General features: G+C 42.9%; 1 protein-coding gene across 6 annotated transcripts in view; it reads left to right on the plus strand.

Annotated features, from left to right (window-relative positions):
* Positions 1-23,054, plus strand: part of SLC44A5 (solute carrier family 44 member 5) — a 765,772-nt gene that overhangs the window by 454,447 nt on the left and 288,271 nt on the right. For all 6 annotated transcript variants that reach the window (XM_069232424.1, XM_069232422.1, XM_069232425.1 and 3 more), the window contains exons 4-6: positions 1,075-1,159; positions 7,661-7,745; positions 22,929-23,054. In XM_069232424.1, coding sequence (XP_069088525.1) covers positions 1,075-1,159; positions 7,661-7,745; positions 22,929-23,054 — 296 coding nt within the window. The remainder of the gene's footprint in view (positions 1-1,074; positions 1,160-7,660; positions 7,746-22,928) is intronic.

Genomic DNA, 23,054 nt, shown 5'->3' on the forward strand with positions numbered 1-23,054 from the left:
AGCATGATCGGCTCTGGCTTTCATTATGAGTTAAGGGCTAAATTCCGATCTCTGTGCAAACATGTTAGGCTTCTGAGTTCAACAAAACCTAAGCTTCAGTTTTCATTGCAAGTGTACTAAAAATCTCTTGCCCAATGCATTTCTTTTTAGAATATTAAACAATGCTTTACAATTTTAAACTATAGTACTGAAATCACAGGGTGAGGATTGGGACCAAAAAAAGGCATCGGCACCTAAATAAAAGTAGTCTCAAATAGTGAATTAGATAGAAAGTAGCCCATGTTTGCAATCTGGGGAAGTTTTGAGTTTGTAAAGAGACTTTATAAGTATTTTGGAAGGAATGAGAGACTGCATGAATTTGAGCTTGCTGCAGGCAATGTTTGTGGTAGCATCAGGAAAATCAGCAGTAAGAACTGGCCATCTAGACAATAAAACAGTCCCACACACATACAAAAAACAAGCCACCTTTCATAGCAGCCCATCAGGCACTGTCTGGTTGCCCTAATGAGTAGTCCGACATTGAGGGTCCAGCTGGATGGCTCAATTAAGTGAATACAAGTCATTAATCTTTCTGAGATCTGTCAATTGGTAACCAAGTAATAATATCACTTAAAATCAGAAATACGCTATGAAGTGCTATATGAAAGAAATATGTTTTTATTATACCTAATCTCTTCAGTTATAAATTTGCAATATCAGTTACCTTTACACAACAGAATATTACGTTGTATTTCACTGGGTTTCAAGTCTTGATACGTGCAAATTTTATGTTTCTTTATCTTACTTAAAACAACTTTCTGTTTTATACACACATTTCTTCGCATCCTGGCTTTAATTTAGGTGTCTCCAAAAGGCAAAGTTTAACTGTGCCTTGCTGATCCATATTTTATGTGGTATTTAATTAAGGAAGGAAGTTTGTTTAATAAAAATCAATAGTCAGATGCTGCCAGCATTTTCCCTGGATATTGTGAAAGGCAGGAGGGGAGGACGCAGGGAGGGATCGTTGCTAGAAATATGCATTCCTACAGGCACTTCTTTGAGAAATTAAAAAATGGCATTTTTCTTTTTTAACAGCCTGGGTGCATGGAGATCCCAGAAAAGTGGTTTATCCAACTGACAGCTATGGACAGTTCTGTGGACAAAAGGGCACCCCAAATGAGTAAGTATTGTTGGAAGAAATGACCAGAAATTATCTGAATTATTAAATGAGCATACTGTTTATAATTTAACAGGACATACTTGCCTTACGCTACTGAATGATTCTTTGATGAAAATTTACTTGTTTTATATGGAAATAAGGTAATTTACTTTACAAAACGTCACATATACATAATCGTGTGGACCTCCTTCCATGTGCCTCAGGAATCCCACATCAACCATTAGTAATTTTGAGTATTGGGACTTATGTGTTAATGAGACCTGCACTCTGAATGCCCTCCTAGTGCCTAAATATAATTTAGGCATAATAGGGTGACTTATTTACCACACATACCAGTACCAAGGCATGAGGGGTGGGTATTACTACAAGTTGTCAATACCCCTTTATTCTGAGGGCATATTTATGAGCACCGTGCACCACTGGAGCGTCACTTTTTGTGATGCTCCAGCAGCGCAGACTCCAAAATCATATCTATGATGCCATGCAAAGACACTTTGCGTGGCTTGGAATGGCCTCATACATATGGAGTAAGACAAGGCAGCAGCAAATTGCTGTGTTGCCTTACTCTGCGCTCCAGAGGTGTTACATGGGCATTGGAATGGGTGTACCTATGCACCACCCATGGACTTTGATGCTTCCCCAGGGTATACACCAAAACCTTACGCCTCCTGAGGCGAGGCATAACAAGGAAAAATATTTTTATTTCTCCTCGTTCTTTCCTCTTTCCATGTGTGCTGCATTTTGCAGCACACATGGAAAGAGGGAAATGCCTCTCAGTATTGTTTTTGTGCAGGAAGGTACACCTTCCTGCACAAAAACAAATCCTGCTGACAACACAGGAACCCTTGCACCATGGTGCAAGGGTGCCTGCCATGTACGTCATTAAGGGGTTGCCAGGGGCCACAGCTGTGACCCCTAGCTTGCCCTTTGCTACCCCTGGCACTGCCTTTGCAACCCGAGGCCTCAGAGGTGGCAAATGCAGTGCCAGGAACACAGTGTCACCTCGTCCTTATGGACGTCATTTAAAATTCCACTCTCTTTGTTTTTTGTCAATTTGTTTATCATACTAATAGTGAAAAATAATATATTATTCGCTATTACTGTAAGAAAAATGGAGTACGTTTAACTGGAATATGCCCTTCCATGGCAGCTGAGGTAAGTAAAGAATGCTTTTAAGTATATGTTGTGTGCCTGCTTGCGGGTGAGAGTCTGTTTATGTGAGAGAGAGTGTGTGTAAGTGTGAATTTGTGTGTATGTGTCAGGATATGTGTGAGTGAAAGCGTAGGTCAAAGGACATGAGAAGTAACTTCCACTACCCCAGGCATTTTGGTGAATTGACATCCATGCATTGGCTCGAGGTTGCCGAAACGGTGCAAGCACAGAGGGAAAGGACAGGATTGCACTGTATTACATACATACAGTACATTCCTGCCCTTTCAGTAATCGAGGGCCTGAGTTTTTAACTTGCAAATAATGCATGACATGCTGAGTCCCAATTCTACATATTCTGCCTTTTTTGCAGCTTTAATCAACCCCCAGTTCCCCCAGCCAATAAATTTCATCAGGTTTCACATCCTTAAATCTACCAGAGGAAAAATATGAAGGTGTGATCATTACACGCATCTTGTATTTCTGAGTCCTGCATAAACAAGTGTTTGCACAGGGATCGGAATTTAGCCTTGCACTTGTAATGTGGGCGTTAGGGGTGAAGAATTATGGTGTTTCTAAACTCGATTCTCAAAGAAACTTCACATTTTTCCTGGTCTCCCACCAGAACACTAAGGCCCTCATTACAACCCTGGCGGTCAACAGGCTGGCGGTACAAATCGCCATATTTTGACCACGGCAGTAGCGCAGGGGTCACACCGCTGGGACCAGCGGTATCCCGCCATTGTTGTCCCGGCGGTTTTAATCCGCCAGGGCAGCGCTGCTTGGGGATTATGACTCCCCTTCCCGCCAGCCTGTCCATGGCGGTAGAGACCGCCATGGAAAGGCTGGCGGGAAGGGGAGTCGCGGGAGTCGCGGGACCCCTGGGGCCCATCCACTGCCCATGCACTTGGCATGGGCAGTGCAGGGGCCCCCAGGCACAGCCCCACCCTGCTTTTCACTGTCTGCACAGCAGACAGTGAAAAGTGCGATGGGTGCAGCGGCAGCCGTCGCGCGGCTGCAACACCGCCGGCTCCATCAAGAGCCGGCTGCAATGTTACGGCCGACATCCCCGCTGGGCTGGCGGGCGGAACTCTGTTTCCGCCTGCCGGCCCAGCAGGGATATTGTAATGAGACTGGTGGGATTGCGGCCGCATAGGCGCCCGCGCGGCGGTTCAACCTTGGCGGGCAGCCTCCGCCGCCCCCCAAGGTTGTAATGAGGGCCTAATTGTCATAACAGATAATAATGTTGGCCTCCACCAAACGTGCTAGTGAAAATAGAGCATATATGTTGCAGGCCAGTATTGTTGCCATTTATCAGAATTAATGTATGTTTGAGATCAAGACTGTGGAATAAAATAATTGATATCACTGATAGTGCAAATGTTTTGAATTGGGCTTACAGTGAACATACTCACATGCTTCTTTATCCAATAAAATGTACCATGAAGAATATTCTGTGTTATTGTTAGATGTCATCATAATCGAAAATTCTTGAACATGTGGAAACTCTGGGCGCTGAAACCAATAAATGTCAGAACTGCAACAATGGATGTGTGAACTTTCTGATGGTGGGTTTTCTTTTTCATATGGATGCTACGAAACTAAACGCAAAACATGTCATAATTGCAAAAATTGAGCTTGGTAGTGAGTATCGGTTAGTCATGTCTGCAGAAAACCATGCTGTCTAATCCTCTAAGTGAGAAGTTTAGAAAACAATTGGGTGCTACTGTGAATGGGGAAAATAGGCCTTAAAGGGCTCTTATAAATGCTGCTTGATTCCATGACAACCTCTGTGCAATAGACCATTTTGATTTTCCTTGCTGGATTCTGTCACTGTATCTAGAACTGACTGTCCTTCTGGATTTGGGATCCTGAAAACAATGATTTGTGGAATCCTAGTACAATCTGAATTCAACCACTTCATTTGTCTTGGCTGTACACCTTCATTTTTGGTGTGTATATGGTACAACTCTAGAGAGATTGTCAGGTTTTGGTTCATATCATGTTCCCAGTATGCACTTGCACGTATTCACACTTACTCTCACTTCTGTGCACCTGCTGTTGAACAGGCGCTTCACCACTTCACCCGATGAAGGGCTGTCTTCTGCGCAGTTCATCTAGGGCACTTTATTTCTATGTTTGTTGCCTCATCCATTGAGGGAGGCGTTTAAGTCAGCCACAAATAAGGGAGTTACCAGAGTAATGCTTTGAGCCACAACCCAAATAGCTCTAAACTACTGGATGAGACAAGCAAACCCAGCAGTCATTCAGCAGCTTGTTCCTGAAAATCTTTCTTTTCCTTCCTTCTCGCCATCCATCTTTCAGTCTTTTGAACAATTGGCTCTCAATACTCCTTTGTCTTTTCCAGCTTGTTTTCCTTCTTTCTTTACATCCTTTCTGCACTTTTACCATTTATTCATCAACCCTTCTTTCTTTTTTTGCCTTCCAAGCATCCATCCTTTGCTCTCTTATATTTCATTGTATCCATCTTTTCTTCTCTCCATCCTAGTCATTTTGTTCCTTCCGTTTCATCCACCATCCATTCATTCTTCTCTCCATCTGTCCATCCATCCGTTTCCCACTCCTCCAGCCTTTTGTCTTTCTTTTCATCTCATTGATCACTCTATCTTCTCTCCATCATGTATTCTTCTCCATTCATCTTTGTCACCATCCACCCTTTTCTCCTTGCCTCCCTTCGTTATCCTTTCCATCCCTTTCTACATCCACCCATCTTCTAAACCATCATCCCCACCCTTCTAACTATCCATCCTCCTCTCTATCCATCCATATCTTCATTTATCCATCTACTTCATCTTTGAATTGAAGAGTCTAATGCGTCCAACAGATATTTTTTTTAGTGATGGATAAAGGCAATTGTTCCTCAGTTGTTATACTTCATAGGAGAACATCGACTTAGCTTGCTCCAGAAGGTATCACAATCAAGGGATGATTAGGCAGGCCATGCTACTTTTTTAGGTAGGCATAATATGTAATAGTTAAATCAACATATTCTGTGCAGTACATAATGAAGCTTTGACATGTTTCAGTCACAAGCGCAGTGACAGATGTTTTTCAGGGTAACGTGACATGGCCGGCTGAAGAAAATGTGCCAGCACTCTTCTTAAAAAACAGAAAGGAAACGCAAACCTTAAATTTGCAAAATTAAACTATTATTCGATCAAGAAATGGAAGAAGGCGGAGGAAATCAAGCAGACATAATTGAATACATTTTTGAGCACAGAAATATTTATTCTGTGCCCTGATGCTATTGACGATGTCTGAACATCATGGGCTGTATTACAGAAAGTGTCCCAGTGGTGCAACAGGCATGTGCACCTGCTTTGCGTGCCCCAGGGGCACTTTGGTATTACAGAAGGGGCCACAAACCCTTGTGTGTCTCCTTCCGTAATACAGACAGCGCTGGTGCACATGCAGCAATAGCGCTATTTCGAGAGGGTGTCCCCTCATTTGCATGGAAGCATGGCCCCCATGCCAATGAGGGAATCTCTTTACCTTTGTGCCCAGGCCATATAAAGGATGCGGGCACAGAGGCAAAGAAGGTGTCAGGAGGTGCACTGAAAGGACACCACAAAATGTTTGCGCACTGGCAGTGTGCCCCCTGATGTAATCTCTTTGGAGGTGAAAAAGGGGGTACTATTGACCCCCAGGACATTGCTTTGAGGCAGGCGCAGTCACTCACGGCATCCACATGCAAAGGGATTTCTGATATCTTTTGAAAGTGCAGGCAGGTTGCCACCTACACACAAAAACAGAGAGCGACTTGGAAGCAGCCAGCCTGTATTTCACTTGAATGCGCTACCCCCATCGGAGCACAAGTTTGTGGCCGCCCTGGGGGCACCGCACTCAGTGTAACCAGGCACATTTTCTCTGTTTGTGCACGGCGCACCTATTTAAATGTGCGCCATAGTGCAAACAAGAAAGGTGCGCCCTATGTGTAATAGTGCTTCAGAGTGTGGGTCTGTCTGGACCTCATGAAAGCTGCAGATTCAAGAATGGGGCCAGAGGTCCAGGCTTTGTCCAGTGGCAGCAGCTCACAGATCTCTTAGAAACACAACTATGCTGTCAAGTTACTAACAAGGGGACCAGGAAGTTAAGGCAGGCGAAGTAGTATTTAGCACATCCCTGATTGCATTTAATGATATCTCACCTAGCGAAGCGTGCACTAGTGGTTTAGGGTGCCTTCCTGGGACCAGCAGAGGCTGCTGGTAGATGTAGTTGGTGTCTTGAAAGACTGCCCAAATCATTCCGATTGTCAAGGTGAGGAGTCTAGTGGTGGCACAGGTAAGAGGACGGAGGCCCAGAGACACAGAATGTGCCCAGAAATAGAGGTATTCGCCAAAGGCAGTAGCCTGTAGAACCCACCTTGAAAAACAAAACCACAGTCTAGAGAGTCCGTTAATTTACTACATTTCACTCTTCCAAATGCTCACTGATGAAGATGGAGATTCAAACTCCAATATTAGAAAAAGTATATTATCCCTCTTGTCCTTAAAGCACCATAATGCCTGTATAGTGACATAACTTCAGAAATGTTGTAAACCACTGAGGGAGCCTCTATATTGAACCAATGGCGCATGCGCTCTAACCTGGCATGTAGAACCCAACTCAGACAGCGGCGAGTGACTCCTCTCTTTCAAGTCCTCACTTGAAACGTAATTACTAGTAAGCATGTTGAAGTGATCTATACCTGGATTAATCCTGTGACCGATCTCCACCGGAATTACCAGAAGCATTCAAAGTGAAGTCATACTGTCACCTCTTTACAGTATAACATGTTTCTTTTATAAGCCCGAAAGCCCGGAGAGCTGAGCTATGGAGTATTATATCATAATAGAAATGGGAAATACTTCTGCCACTTACACCCTAAATACATTTTCAGATGTCTTGTAGATCCTTCTAACAGAAAACATGCTTTTGCCTGCATAGGACATCAGACAAATACAATTTTACCTCGCTATTCTGACATTTCTTGCTCAGAATGAGGGCAAACTTGTGGCATTGGAGTTTGCACACCTGATTACCTCAGATTTTGTCTTTCAGCATGTTTTCTAGGGTACAATGTGCCAGTATTTTCCTATTTTCTCTTAAAGAAACGTGTCAGATTTCACAAATCGTAACGTCAAATTGGACATAAAAGAAAAATTGTGCGTGATTAAAAAATACTAGGGCATTCAGAATGAAGGGTTACTGGATGGAATTGGCTGAAGAGTGAGTTAGCCACGATATTTACAGACATAATCAAAAGCACGTGGTTCTTCTGCTATTGAGTGTACTATGTAATGTAATTTGTAATGGATTGTAATTGGTCCTATTTTGTGTCTATTGTTTCAGGAACAAGACCATTTTGTTTTACTTTAACATTTTAAATTGTGCCAGCCCAGTTGTGCTAATCAACTTGCAGTGCCCAACAACACAGGTATGAGAAAAACCCTTTTTATTTAATTAGTAGGTTGTTGCTTCATTTATTTAATATTAGATTACAATATGATTATAGCATGGCGACGTGGGTGTGTTAGGTGGGGGGAGGTGCAGAACAGGGGCTTTCTGCAAAGTATTATGTTTTGTTGGAACAAAAGGACTAATATTTTAGGAGATTATTTTAGCAACAATGCTACCTTGAATATTTTCAGCCACATGTGAGGGAGAGGCAGTGGATGGTAGCTATCACAAAAACTGGCCTATAGAGAATAGGAGCTTCACATTGGAAAAAGTTTTTTCTTAGTCAACTTTATTTAACGGAATTAACATTTCTAATTTTCTACTAGTGGTTGAGTTATGACAGTGGGGCACATATTTCATTAAAACGGATTTAAAATTGGTATGAGGTAGCTAATATATTCATTTTGTTATGGAATTGCCAGCATATAATAAGTAGGTATATCCAGATCCATATATTTGCTTTATAATGTGTTACTAATGCAGCAACAGAAAGGATCACAGATCTGGTGATAAATAACTCCTGGACACGTAGGTCCCTGGCTGAAATCGAAGTGCACATATATTGGAACAGGAAGTGTGCCATGGTCGAACCCAATCAAGCAACATAGGCCCTCTGCGCCCCTGCAAGGTCAGACATAATTGAGGTACAGTGGGCCTCTCACATCCCTGGACCCTGGTGGCACTGCACCTCCTGTCCAAATGATAGCTACACCCTTCAGTATATATCACCAGTTATGATTTGTTCAACTAGTGGAAGGTTAATTTCAATGGAAACGTCGAGCCGTCTCTTAGGCCCTTTAAGAGCACACTTTTCACTGTTGCTAGGTATTTCTACACTTTATAATTTGTGTTGCACTATGGAACTCTACATCACACACACATATTAGGTCAGAATGTTCATATTTTCGTCATTTTATGTTGAATAGAACCACACACATTTGATCTTGATGGATAGGAAGACATCCTGACCACGAATGGATTAATTCCATATTTTTCTGTGCTGCTTGACTGATGTTGTGGGATCAGTCCAGTTCACCTCTGACCCAATGCAGCAAAAGGTGGTAGTAAAAAGGGGTGATGGAAGGAATAGACTCTCATAGGCATGTCGGATGTTCGGTCACACTCGGGATGAGCAGAATTTTCCTGCTATTGTGAATGTGCAAGCTTGACGAACTCTTTAAAAGCTACATAGACCAGGGTTTTTAACTGAGGTACCAAAAGAAACTTAACACAGGATTTTGTTTTTTAACATAATTTCAGACTGATTTTAATTTCCTTGCAATAATTTTATACCATCATGCTTTGCGGACTTGCGCCTGAATTTGATTACACAATGCAATGTATTTCTCACACACTTTCTTTCAGTAAGGCATTTTGAGTAGTGGAGCATTTTGTAAATGTGATGGTGGTAGACCTATTTTTGACATGTGAAAGGACAACGTGGTTCTCGATTTTGCAAAATGTACTTCTTAGAGTAAACATTACACAACGAAAACAAGAGTTTGCTTAGACCTGATTACACAATGGGCACTGTGTAAATGCTGTGGTATTCGTGGGCGGTAGGAACAGAGATGTTTATTTGGTGTGTGGAATTACAGGCAGTGAAAAGCACGATGGGTGCTGTTGCACCCGACGCACCGCAACATTGCCGCCAGCTCATTTACGAGCAGGCTTCAATGTTGTGGGTAGCTTCCCGCTGGGCCTCCACCGCCCACCAAACTCGTAATGAGGCCCTGAATGTTTATCAGAAATGGATTTTGTTGACGGGAGGGAGTCCACTTCATTGAAACAGATTAGGGTAAATTTCTGTTTTAAACAATCAGATTTTAAATGATCATGGGCCTGATTTAGTTATTGGTGGTTGAGTTACTCCGACATTATATCCGATGGGATTTAGATTTCGGCGGCTGGGATATCCATCACTATTGTGACAGAGTAACTCATCCACCAATATCTAAATAGGCCCCAAGTCTCAAGTGCTATATTTTCATAAAGGCAGTGATTATACACCGGGACAATTCCTTGACACCTCTGCTGGTACTAACGTCAACCACAGTGATGTCATACATAGAGGGATGTAAGAATAAGTACACTCTTAAATGTCTCAAATGACTGCATCCACACTAGTTCAGATGGAAGTAGTATGACTCATTTTAGGTACTTTCAGTTTTCAAGACAATTGTAACATATGGTAACGCTACCAAGGTATTTATCATCACCACAGACTATGCAAACATCACCAATGCCATTTTCATGCCATGTGGAATGCCACAGTTACTATCTGCCCACAGCTATTTGAACATGCTCCCCGACAGAACAAAGCCATCATGTGGCTATGACATTATTTTGGTTAGACTTACTCTAGCCACATTATGAAACTTGGTTTCACTCTTTACCACACTACCAATACCACTCTATTTGAATTAACAAATAATCTTTTATCGTTTTTCAGTATTTGGCATTGTTCCAAGTGATTCCATTTCTATCAAAGTTTAATCTTTGCTTCATTTTAATTTGATCTCCATAGTGGATTTCGAGTTGTAATCAAATTGAAGAGAATATCAATCTCCTCATTTGTGTGTTGGCCCTTTCCAAACAATATTAGCCTTCTAATTTATGAATGATAAGCGTGTAGAATTGGATGAGAGAAAGCTCAGTGCATGCCTAGCAATCCAAATCTTAATACATTCCAATGTCATATTTTAAAGTCTCTAACATTCTACCCTTGTTCACGAATTTTGAGTCTCAAGTCTCTTTCAAAATCAAGACCAGAAATCAGAGCATCATACTTGACCCAATAGGAGTCTTTGTCCCAAACAAAAACTATATGTATTGAGCATGTAGAGTGAATAATTGTTAACTGAGTTCCATCTCTGGGAAGATGAATTGCTGCCTATGGGTTGCTGAGTCCTGCATTGCTGGGGCAATCTGCTGATATTTCAACTTCACATGAGATGCAATATGGATTTCTTCCACCCACCATACTCTTTCCCCCTTGGAGAAAGAACTCACTTTTGCTAACACCTACACTGTCCATTTGTATCTCATAGACATACAACCATCTCTCCCTACCAAAAGCATGTCAGCTGATATTTTGGCAAAAACGTCTCCACAAACTTTTACCTTTGGCTTTCAAGATAGTCCATGGCATCTCTCACTCACTACCTCTCCTGAGGTTTGCAAACCACCATCCCCTTGTCAATCCAAAGCAACCCTTTGCTTCTTCTGAATACAGATAGTACCTCCCTAATGACCAAGCCTCACTAAAAGTCACTCCCTTGTAAAATGAGGGAAACTCTTTTCCTTGCATTCTAAAGCGCTCTCACATCCCATCTTCTCCAATCTGGGAACTAACATACCTCAAAATGTACACTTCCATAACTCATCCATTTTTGGCCACCATATTCCCAGATAGCCCCTCAAGTCCCACCTTAGGTAAATTATACTGCATAGCCTTCGTCCCCTACTCTAAGAGATTTCATGCCAATTCCTAAAATGTCCATGTGCTCTTCAACTTCTAAACAGATTGGCACCCACACCGGTCCCATTAGTTAAATTGTTGGGTTTCACCTTCAACTGAAACATCATCATGTGTACCCATATCTTAAAAGTTGCAAAAACTGCATCTTCCCAGATTTTACTTTTAAAACATAAACTACTAACCCCCGCTCGGACAAAAAAAAAATCAGTCTATATCACCTGAATTTTTATTGAACCTACTGAATCTTCCTCTAAACCAGAATAGATTTTGAAATTACCTGCATCACACATAAAGCACTATACCTCAGTCTTCTTAGCTACCCGAGAAGCAAACTGTGCACTTCGGGAAGTAAGAGTGACACTAGAGGCAATTCTAGTCTCCTTCTAGCAATACCCAAAACCAAAAAGACTAAAACGATGAAAGAGGCATTCTTATGCCAACCACCAAGAATATGAAATCAATTACCAGCCTACTCACAAGAGGCAGTTTCCATTGATATGAAAAGAACATTCGATCTGTATGTATTTCCGTTGTAAGTATGTGTCAGCCCCTGCTCATTAATATCCTGTAAACACAATATAACAAATGCTGAACACCAATAATAAGAAAATAGTATATTTATTTTGATGCATAAACGCATACTTAAAAAAAGATATTATGTTTTCTGCAAAAATGAAATGTAATCAGTGGAAATCATCAAGTGTTCCTCCTTCATACGGAACACACAGATGCAAACAAAATATACTACATTGAAGACTCGATTCAATCTATTAACATACTAAAAACTGGTGAATTTATAACCATTTCAGTGGTTCAGTATAATTAGTCAACCTTCATCAGAACGAATGTTATCTTATATTAATACATTCAACAGATAAAGTCTTCCTAGAATGTCATTTTCAAAGAGAGTTTAGAGAAATTTTAAGCTTAGATTTACAAAATGGAAAGTACAAAAAGGCCTGTCTAAGTTGTGCGGACCTTCTAACATTCATAGACCATTTCACCTCTAGTTAACAGGCCACTAATTAAAGGTATCCAATGGTGGATTCAAGTCAAGTCAAGTCAAAATAAGGTTTGTTCGATTTTGTTTAAAAATCATAAAAGAATATGCAATAAGAAATTAAAAAAACATTAAGAATGTGTATAAAAGACCATCATGTGCATCGAAGGTTAAAAATGAAAGCTACATAAAAATAGAGTTTACAAATGTACAGGGTCTTCCTGCACTTAATCACAGCCCATAAAAATCTTGACATGATATTGAAATATAAACAGTAGATAGTGTTTGTAAAAACAAATATGCTGGTCGATGTTGTACAAAGCCATGAGACCACAACAGTGGTAAAATAAACTGCTTTCTCTGGTCATTATAGAATTTATAAAACAAAACATTATGTAATGTACTCTGTGTGGACACATTGTCACAGGGACAGTTTACTAGATTTGACGACCAATCATTCGTCTCAGGAAAGCTAGTCTGTTAGACTTTTCATCCTTGGCGTGGTCTCCCTTAACTCTTTGCCTCTGTTTCCCAAGTTGTTGATGTGTGCTGGACTCTGTTTTTGCTGTTTTTGTTACTCTGAGCACTTTACCACTGCTAACCAGTGCTAAAGTGCACGTGCTCCTTTACAAAATGTGTTTGTAATTGGCTTATCCATGATGGGCATATTTGATTTAATAGTAAGTCCCTAGTACAGTGCACTAGAGGTGCCCAGGGCCCGTAAATCAAATGCTACTAGTGGGCCTGCAACACTGGTTGTGCCGCCCACATAAGTAGCTTTGTAATCATGTCTCAGACCTGCCATTGCAGTGTCTGTGTGTGCAGTTTTAACTGTAACTTTGCCTTGGCAAGTGTACCCACTTGCCAGGCCTAAACCTTCCCTTTTCTTACATGTCAGATACCCCTAAGGTAGGCCCTAGGTAGCCCAAAGGGCAGGGTGCAGTGTATGGTTAAGGCAGGACATATAGTAATGTGTTTTATATGTCCTAACAGTGAAATATTGCTAAATTAGTTTTTCACTGTTGCAAGGCCTGTCCCTCTCATAGGTTAACATCGGGGCTACCTTTAAATCTGATTAAAGTGTAGATTCCCTTTGGGAGTGGATGGACATGTGGAGTTTGGGGTCTCTGAGCTTACAATTTAAAAATGCATCTTTTAGTAAAGTTGATTTTAAGATTGTGTGTTTGAAAATGCCACTTTTAGAAAGTGAGCATTTTCTTGCTTATACTTATCTGTGACTCTGCCTGTTTGTGGATTCCCTGTCTGGGTCAGTTTGACAGTTGGGCTGGTTGCACCTCACACAAGACAGTGACACAAAAGGAGCTGTGGGGTAGCCTGCATATCTTGGTGAGCCATCTGTGCTAGGAGGGAGAGGAGGAGTGGTCACGCACCTGAAAGGGCTGTGCCTGCCCTCATACAAAGCAGTCTCCAACCCCCTGGTAAGTGTCTGGGGCCTGGCCTGGGCAAGGCAGGATTTCACAATCAAGAGAGACTTTGCTTTGAAGTAGGCCTACTTCAAAGGAGAAATTGAGTAAAAGAAGGGCACACAAAACCACAGACTTTAGAACACTTCTCGAAACCAAGAGGAACCCCTGCCTGGAGAAGAGCTGAAGAGCTGCCCTGCCTGTGACTGTGCTTTGTGGAGCTATCCTGCAGTTGCTGCATCTGCCAGAGAAAGAGGGCAAATGCTGGACTTTGTGAGCCTTCCATCTTGTGAAGATCTCCAAGGGCTTGATTTAGAGCTTGCCTCCTGTTGTTTGAAGTCTCAGGGACAGGAAAGACTTCTCTCTGCCAGCACCTTGAGTCTCTGGAGAGACTCCTACTCTTCCCTGTGGTGCCCATCCAGTTCCTGGGACCTTGAAAGGAGAAGCTGGCAGCCTAAGAGGAAGAAATCTATGCACAGAACGCCGTGCGGGGAAAAGATCGACGCAACTCCGATCTGCGGCTGAAAAATCAACGCACGCAGGTTTCGCGGCTGAAAAATCGATGCGCGCCTGCAACGTAACCACAGACTCGATGCACAGAGCTGGAGAAACGACGCACAGCATCGCTGAAGGATGGTGGTCAGATCGTAACCCGCATTGCGTGCTTTTCGTATCATCGTGCGGCTGGATTTCCGACGCAAGTACTGCTGGGCGTGTAAAAATAATGCAAGGCCTGCCCGAACCAGAGAGTGCTGACCGGATCGATGCATCACTCTCCTGTGGAGAGAAGAAACAACATGCCCGACCCGAGGAAAGGAGAAGCGACGCAAGGTCTCACTTGTGAGTGAAATCGACGCATCACAAGCCCTTTGTGATGCACACTCACCCGTGCGGGGTTATTTTTGACGCACCCAAGGCACATTTTCACGCTAACAGTGTTAGTGTGTGTTTAAAACAACACTTTTGCTTTTTAATTGATAACTTGACTTGTGTATTGTGGATTTTTGTTGTTTTGGTCTTGTTTTGTTTAGATAAATATTCTCAATTTTTCTAAACCTGTTTGTGTCATTTTGTGGTGTTATCATTAAGTTACTGTGTTTGTTGGTACAAATACTTTACACCTAGCACTCTGAAGTTAAGCCTACTGCTCGTGCCAAGCTACCAAGGGGTAAGAAGGGGTTAGCTGAGGGTGATACTCTTTTACCCTGACTAGAGTGTGGGTCCTTGCTTGGACAATGGGTAACCTGACTGCCAACCAAAGACCCCATTTCTAACATAGTCAAATGATGGAAAATATCCAACCTGAGACTGGTTAGGACAAATCTGTGGTGGACCAGTTTTAAATACAGTTGTATGTCATTCATAGCCAGGGTCAACTGATATTTATGTATGGTGGGCTTCAGCAATTCAGAAGACAATCTCAGGTCTCCAAGCAATGACAAACAATCCACTTTAACGGTTCTTTTTGCTGACACAATCTAGAGTTTGATGTATCTCAGCCACGGAATATGAAGAGCAGAGAGAGATTTAAGGCAGTCCCTAATAATGTCCTAATTAAGGTTAGTGTGTTCAGTTGTCCAGATCTTATGCCAAAGTAAAACTGGTTTGCTATGTCTGTTAGGAAGGATATCCCCAGCTCAGTGTGGCACACATAAGAGGAGCTACTACAAGGTACCAAAGGGAGGTACTGTAAAAAGGAGTTCTTGACCAATTGCAAGGCTTGGCAGTCAGCGTGCCCCCACCGACCCATACAGTTGAGGCAGTTGATAAACACTTTGGTTTGTAGATAGTGAGCAACTTCGTAGGTGGTTTCTTGCCAAGTTTCCTCACAAAGTTACACAGGGCCATATTTGTTTTCATAAACTGAAGTTTTCTTGTGTTGATAGCCTCTTCCCAAGAGCCCCCCGGATCGAACAAAATGTCCAGGTAGGAGAAGATTTTAGTGAAGCAGATCTTGGTAACATTAATCAGAATGTCACAGCACTTCATCAACCTTTTCCCACACTTCATGACAAAGGTTTTTCTTTTGTTGACTAACAGGCCTTGGTCCTGCATAAAGGTGACAAAGCAGATTAATAGGCGTTGCAATCCCAATGGAGTAAGGGCCATGAGGATGGTGTCAGCAGCATAGAGCAGGGCAGGAATCGGGTGGTGTCAAATTTGGGGAAAATCTCTATATTGGTCTACCAGGACACTTCCCAAACTGTTTATATATACAGTGTTAAAAGAAAAGGTATAAGAACACACCCCTGCCTAACCCCCTCTTTATGCTGAACAGACGGGTACACTCTCCCTTAATACCATACCGCACCCTGGCATTGAGCCCAGAGTACAGCTGCTTAAGAAACTATACTATGGCTGCATCCAGTATGAGGTCAGTCATAATGGCCCACAGCCTGTTTTGCTCAGCACAGTCAAAAGCCAATGATTATTCTACAAAAAACAAACAAACATCCACGCCTAACCTGGGTATATTTCCCAATTAACATTTTCAAATTAAGCCCCTGTTTGAAAACCATATCTTAGGTCTGACAGAATTTCACTTGAATCTGCCCATTCTGGCAACCTACTTAGGATGATACTTCCTGGTACTTTGACCACTGAATCAAATAATGGAACAAGCCAACAACAGGCAGGATTGAGCCGATCTCCTTTCTTATATATGGGGACAATAAGTGGCTCTGACCAGGTATTTAAGAAATCTACTCTACATCAGGCATCGAAAACCAGTGTTAATATAGGGACCTGTAAAGGAATATTGGCTTTGAAAAGTTACACAGGAATACAATACAGTTGTGGGTGCTTTCCCTCTTTGTTTGGGTTTAAAACCTTAATAACTTCTTCCATTGTGAATGGGAGGGTGATGGGGCTCTAGCATGGAGTGGCAGTGTGGATTGCACATGTAGAGGGACTACAATCAATCTTTCCCTCACTCGACTTCTTGTAAATGTTAGAAAAATGATCTACCCATTCAGATTCACTCATAGCAATCTCCAGTTGAGTGGCAGCTTCTGGTCTCTAAAAAGGGGAGTTTACTGCATGCCAGAAGGCTGTGTTATCATAACTAAGGCTTGCTTCGTGCAGGGACTCCTATGCTTCATCCCTCAGGGCATTCTACTGCTGCCTCACAACCTGCTTATAGTCCCTCCTACATGCCCAGATTTCCTGTTTACACCTGGGAGACTTACATAAAGCCTCCTTTAGTTTTAGATTTTGAGCAAGTCAAATCAAACCAGCCTTTCCTCCCATGTGCTGGATGCCTCCGGTTAACATCTGTGCAGGGGCGGCTCCTCCATGAGGGCGGAGGAGCGTTGTACCTGCTAGCAGCGGCAGCTGCAAAAACCTTTTTCAAGTAAAAGATAATAAACAGAATGTATTATCTTTTCTTTGTAAAGGGGCGGGGCCATGGGGTGACTGGTAGTGAGGGGGAGTGCTCGGCACTCCCCCTCAAAGTGCATGTGTGTTTGGCTGGCCGTCTCGGGCCAGCCAAACACCTATGCTCACAGGGCTCTCTCCAGCCCAGCAACACGGTTGCTGGGCAGGAGAGAGCCTGCACAGGCTCACAGTCTGCCTGGGAACGCCCTGGCTGGGCGCTCTCAGTCACTTCCGACGCTGCTCTGAGCAGTGTCAGGGCTGGCCGCAGGGCAGGCTGGGAGCCTGTGCCTTCCTGCAGCCAGTAGAGGAGCGGGATGTGACGCGACACGGCATCAGGTAAGTTTATTTTTATTTAATTTTTATTTTATTAATATTTTCTCCCCCGCCACCCACTTTGCTTCCCCCCCGACCGAGTGACCAAGGGCAGAAATGATTTCAGTCGATGAGGTGTTGTTATAAAAATTAGCTACCGGTACCCGAGAGAAAGGTGAGAGTTCAATTATAATCATTTGATAATACATTTTCGTTGCTACTACAGTTAGGTTGATAAAAGACACATAGTTTGAAAACATATATACACAGGCCCCCCTTTGGTCTCCCGGACATGGATGGCACCACTGGTGCATGATAGGTCCTATACCCGTTAGCATGTATGGGGTCCACCACTCAGGTCTCCTGAATGTATTAATAGAGCCACCTTCAGGGAAACCATTGGAGTCAATATCTCTAATCGGGAATAATGCAGGGGCATGTGTAAACAAATGGATTGGAGGTGGAGGTGAGTTTAGGCAACCCTCAATAGGGGAAAAACTTCCTTTTTCTGATCCACAAGGGCAGCGGACCCATCGCCAATGGAGCCAGTTGCTGCTTGGAGCTCTGGATCGAGTCAGTCTCCTCCACCTAGCATTACCAGCCTGTCAAATCACTAACTAATCGGAATAGCATAGTTCAGGCCAGGGGGATACTCAAATTTTGGTTCTCCCAGCGTTCCGGGTACCTCAATCCTACTTACTTGCTGATAGAAGTATCCAAGTGGTAGCATTGTAATATGATGACCGGACACTCCAAGAGAGCCAGCTCTAGCGAGAATAGTATCTACGAGACACTGGGATTCAAATGACAACACCACACAATCTTCCTTTAGGACTTTACAGCCCGCCCAACCCATTTTACTCTTCTGACCATTTTCATATCTGCAAAAAGAGCCTGAGTCAGCGCTGTTCTGCTGCTCACCTGATGCAATGATTTGTTCCTCAGTGATTCCCATGTTTCCTTTTCCGGTGCAGATAAAATTGGAACATTGGGCAGCATCACTATGTACCGTGTCACAGAGGGGGTGTAAGTCGAGAAAATCAGGTGTGCCTGGTGAGTAAGCCACTGGCACACTTTTTGTAGAGATGTGGTCAGTTGAAGGAAGATGAGATTTGCATGACCTATGGCCTGTGGGCAGGCATGTGAGAGTGAAAAACAGAACTTGCCGTACATTTAGGGCAGCTGATTTTTAGGGGACTCCTTACCTAAACCCATAGGTGGTGGCAGTACGACCGAGGAGTCCCTCTGGTTGATAGTAGACACACTGTCTACCTTATTATAACCCTTAGGTGCAACAGGAACGTTCTGTCTAGCAGGCAAAGATTTTTTTGCCTTCAATAAATCCAAACAAGTGATAGCCATACCCTCTATTTCTTTCAGTCTGGTGGTCAGGGAGCCCAGTGTGGACCTCACAAAGGTGTCCAGCGATTGTACCATAGAAATAAGTATTTTCATATCACCAGAGGAGGCTTTGGCAGAGACTACTTTGGTTGCTGTCGTAGGAGGGGCTAGTTTAAGAGTTGGGTTAGGTTTGGTGATTGGCCTCTGTTCTTTTCCTGCCAGTGCATTTGCGGTTTTAGGACAAGTCCCCTGATTCCTGGGGCATTTTAGCGATGGTTGCAGGTCAGGACCACATACAGAATAGCTGTCAAAAATATTTTGTATGCAACCATTACTAGTCTTATGTGTTAAATTTGGCCTTGGGCCTAGCGGACCAGATTCACACACCTGGGCTGAAGGAACTATCATACCTTCAGTACAAGTAGACAAGGTCTCTTCCATACTGCAAATTTGTTTTTCAGTCACCCCCAGAGCCTACGTCATCAAGGATGTGCATGTTTTTCCTGAGGATTTGGTCTTAGCTCCATTGGTATGGTGTTTTCTCTTACCCATCCTCACAATCAGTGAGGTAGAAACATCCTACCACAGTAAGATAGTAAGCATTCAAATTAAGCACAGGTGATTTAGAAATAATGGTGTCATCCCTAAAGAACCAGATGAAGACAATGTCCAAGTACCAAATGAATAAAGAACCTTATGCTAGCTACTCTAGCTTCTAAGTAACTGTTAATATTAGTACATCAACCGGAACGGAATTGTGAGAGCAGGTTCAAGATCCAGACCACCAGCCAAAAAACACAACAGGCCAAAAGTAGATCTCAGCAAGGTGCCACAAAATAACAGTCATAAGGAAAGAGTCAGTGAGGACCAGAACACTACAAATAAGAAGCTCCCCAAACCTTAATAGATGCAGTGGCTGTCCAAAAAACACCAGAGGGAAAAGCCAGTGAGCCCCCACACCAAACAACCAAGAGGGTGACCCTACCTTGTCTCTTCCTGGCTTTGATGGGTGCAGAATGGGCCTGCCCTTGGCCGGGGTTTGCCCCGGCGTGGTCAGCACGTGTCCAGGCTGTAGTAGTCTGTTGGACGCTATAAGCACTGGTTTGATCCTCCCCCTGCTGCAGATGATGCGTGCCTCCAGGCACAGTGACAGATGGGATGTGGAGTCCCCAGCCAGCCATAACACAGTGCAGCCCCACTGGTGGTGTCAACTGAGACTCCACCTTCAGAGACCTAGCGGCAAGGAAACTGCAAATTTGGGGAGGTGACCACCTTGCAAATTTACTGTGAGGATAACTCACTGCCAAACTCTGAATGAGGCTCTATATTGCAAAAAGACAAAAATGTTTTGGGGAGACATGTATATGTTAATGGTTTACTTCTGGCATTGAGCATAATCTGGTTTAATAGACTTGATTATTTTCTCATTCAATATTAGAGAGGTATATGACAACAAGGTTTCTTCTTCTACACTCAGATCTACATACTCAGCCTATAATGTCTTTAGTATGACAACTATACATTTAGATAGTATATGTTGACAGTGGATTGTTTTATAAAACGCCATGAGCGCATTCATTAACACCACTCTGGAAACAGTAAGGAAACAGGGAAACTGTACAACGAAGAGCTAATTGACAAATAACGAAGTTCTGAAACCCAGATTTTAATGGTTTTCCCAAGACCTGTACTTCTTGGTATGAAATATGAGTCAATTGAGAAGTAACGCTGAGATGTTTTCAAGGTAGTGTAGTGGACACCTTCCTGTATCTCAAGCTAAGCATCCTCATCTGTCTCAGGCTTCTGTTTTGAATTAGGGCTGCACTTGTGGGCATACCTTTCAGGATTTCTGAATGACCAGAAGGCATTTAAGTAATCTCCACTGAAATCCATTAAAATAAAAGATTCCCCCTGCTATTCATTGTGAATATACTGAGGTCAAGAGCCCTCACGTTTCCCAGGAACATGCACACTGGCTCATTCAGTCCAGCTTTATTCTTTGCGTTCTGGGACATGTAGTCTTGATTTTGTAATGGGATCAACAGTACGACAAATGTCAGAATGCAAAGAAAGAACTTGGTCTGGCTGAGTTATTCAGCTATTGAACTGACAAACTTGAGGACACTGTGAACAACAGAATGAATATTACTCCTTGCGGGCCCAGGCCATTCATTGAGTTAATCATTGAGGTGCCATCACTTTTGTTCATCAAACAAACGGTGAAATCGAATATACAATGAAGGAATTACTAGTGTCTGAGATTACTGTAAGCACTCCTCCTTCACTTTTTTTTAATTGGTCTCCTTGCAAATTTAGGACCCAGTATTTCAGAGACCGCCCTCGTTCATTGATGATTTAATTTTATGGCCCATAGCTGATAATTTAAGAAATAATTCATCCACACAGCTGTACTCTTTTTAAATAATTCAATGTATTTGACGTTTCTATTAAATCAATCGAAAGATATCATCTTCATGTAAAAGAGGTCTGCCTATCAACGTGCTTCACTATTTCACCATGAAGCCCACATTGTCTTCAGAAATATGCTTTCAGACAGTGCCCTGTTTTTGTTCAGTACTAACCACCGCATGTCGGCCATTTCTAAATCGCTGTAAAAACAGATTACCCTCCTTGGAAGGATGAAAAACAGAGTATGCTTTTCAGGCATTAAAACTCATGGCCTCCAGAGCAATGCATTTGTCAATGGAGAACATTCAACTCACTGAGTCATCCTTCCAAGTTCTGATATATTCAAACAATCTGCTTATGAGACACTTCGGGCATATTTATACTTGTTTTGTGCCGAATTTGCGTCATTTTTCTTTTCAAATTCGGTGCAAAACTAACTCCATATTTATACTTTGGCCCTAGACCCATCTGGCGCCAAAGTTATGGAGTTAAAGCCGTTTTTTGGACGTGGAACCCTATCTTGCATCAATGAGATGCAAGGTAGGTGTTCCCGTGCAAAAAACGATTCTATGGCCTTAGCGCCATATTTATCCCCCATGCTAAAATCACGCACGGGGGAGGAGGGGTCAAATAATGGTGCAAAGCTTGCTTTGCACCATTATTTAACACCTTGGTCAGGGCAGGCGTTAGGGGACCTGTGGGCCTATTTCCATGTTGGAACATCATGGAATAAGCCCACAGGTGCCCGCCCCAGAAACACCCCCACTCCCACCAAAGGGTCCGTGGAGGATGGGGGACCCCATCCCATGTAAGTATAGGTAAGTGCAGGTAAGTATGTTTTTTAAGTGCCATTGGGGGCCCTGAAATGCCCCCCCCACATGGCACTGGGTGCAATGGCCATACTCAGGGGACCCTGGTCCCCTGTGATGGCCATTGGGGTGGTGGGCATGGCTCCTGTCTTTTCTGAGGCAGGAGTCATGTGGTATGGATGGTTTTTCTTCAGAAAATGACGTTAGGCTGGTTAGAGTAATTTTTTTACTCTAACCTGCCTATGTCATGTATTGGTGCATAAACCCCTTCTCCCATACCGCCACCCCCACCCGGGTAAAGTCATTTTTTTTTTACCCTAGCCTACACTTTGCTCCAGCTTGCACCATTCCATAAATATGGTGCCCGGCTGGCGCTCAAGAATGGTGCAAGCCGGTGTAGAACTTTTTGATGGCAAACTGCGTTAGCAGTTTTGCGCCAAAAAGTATAAATATGCCCCTTCCTTTCCAATAATTGGTTTGCGACGCCAGTGCATATAGGTTCATCCAAGCTGGATAGTTAGAGATGGGCATAGTGGAACAGGTCAATCAGCACCAGGGCTCAGCAGTGTGATCTTGCAGCATATTATCAATGTCATCTACTAATCAGCCGGAGAACGAGTCACCCATTGTTTTAAGATGGCATTAGGGTTGCATCGCACCCTTGTTAGGCCACTGTTGTTACGGGAGATGGTGCAACTGGATGGCACAGATGATGTTGCCACAGGACACAACATTGAAAACGGACCAATACTGACAACGTAGGTACCAAGCATTCACCTGCACTTATTTAGGTAGAGGACTTTGATGATCATTATAAAAACACTGTGTTAACAGGACAATAAAGTACACATCCATTTCCAAAAAAGGCTGCTGCTAAATCATTCAATGTACGTAAAATGTTATATTACTAATCTTATATCTTTCTAAACGTTCTATTTGTTTTTTTTCGTTTTAACTTCGTTTTGACCATTTACAGGTCATTACAATTGTGTTTGTTTTCCTCTTTCAGCTCTGTGTTTCCAAGTGCCCTGATAGGTTTGCGACCTATATTGATATGCAAAGAAACAGGTACAACACAAGCTACTGGGAATATTATAGGCTGTTCTGTAAACCGGGATTTAATAATCCGTCTAAG

This window comes from Pleurodeles waltl, chromosome 4_2 (assembly GCF_031143425.1).
Source record: "Pleurodeles waltl isolate 20211129_DDA chromosome 4_2, aPleWal1.hap1.20221129, whole genome shotgun sequence".
NCBI lineage: Eukaryota > Metazoa > Chordata > Amphibia > Caudata > Salamandridae > Pleurodeles > Pleurodeles waltl.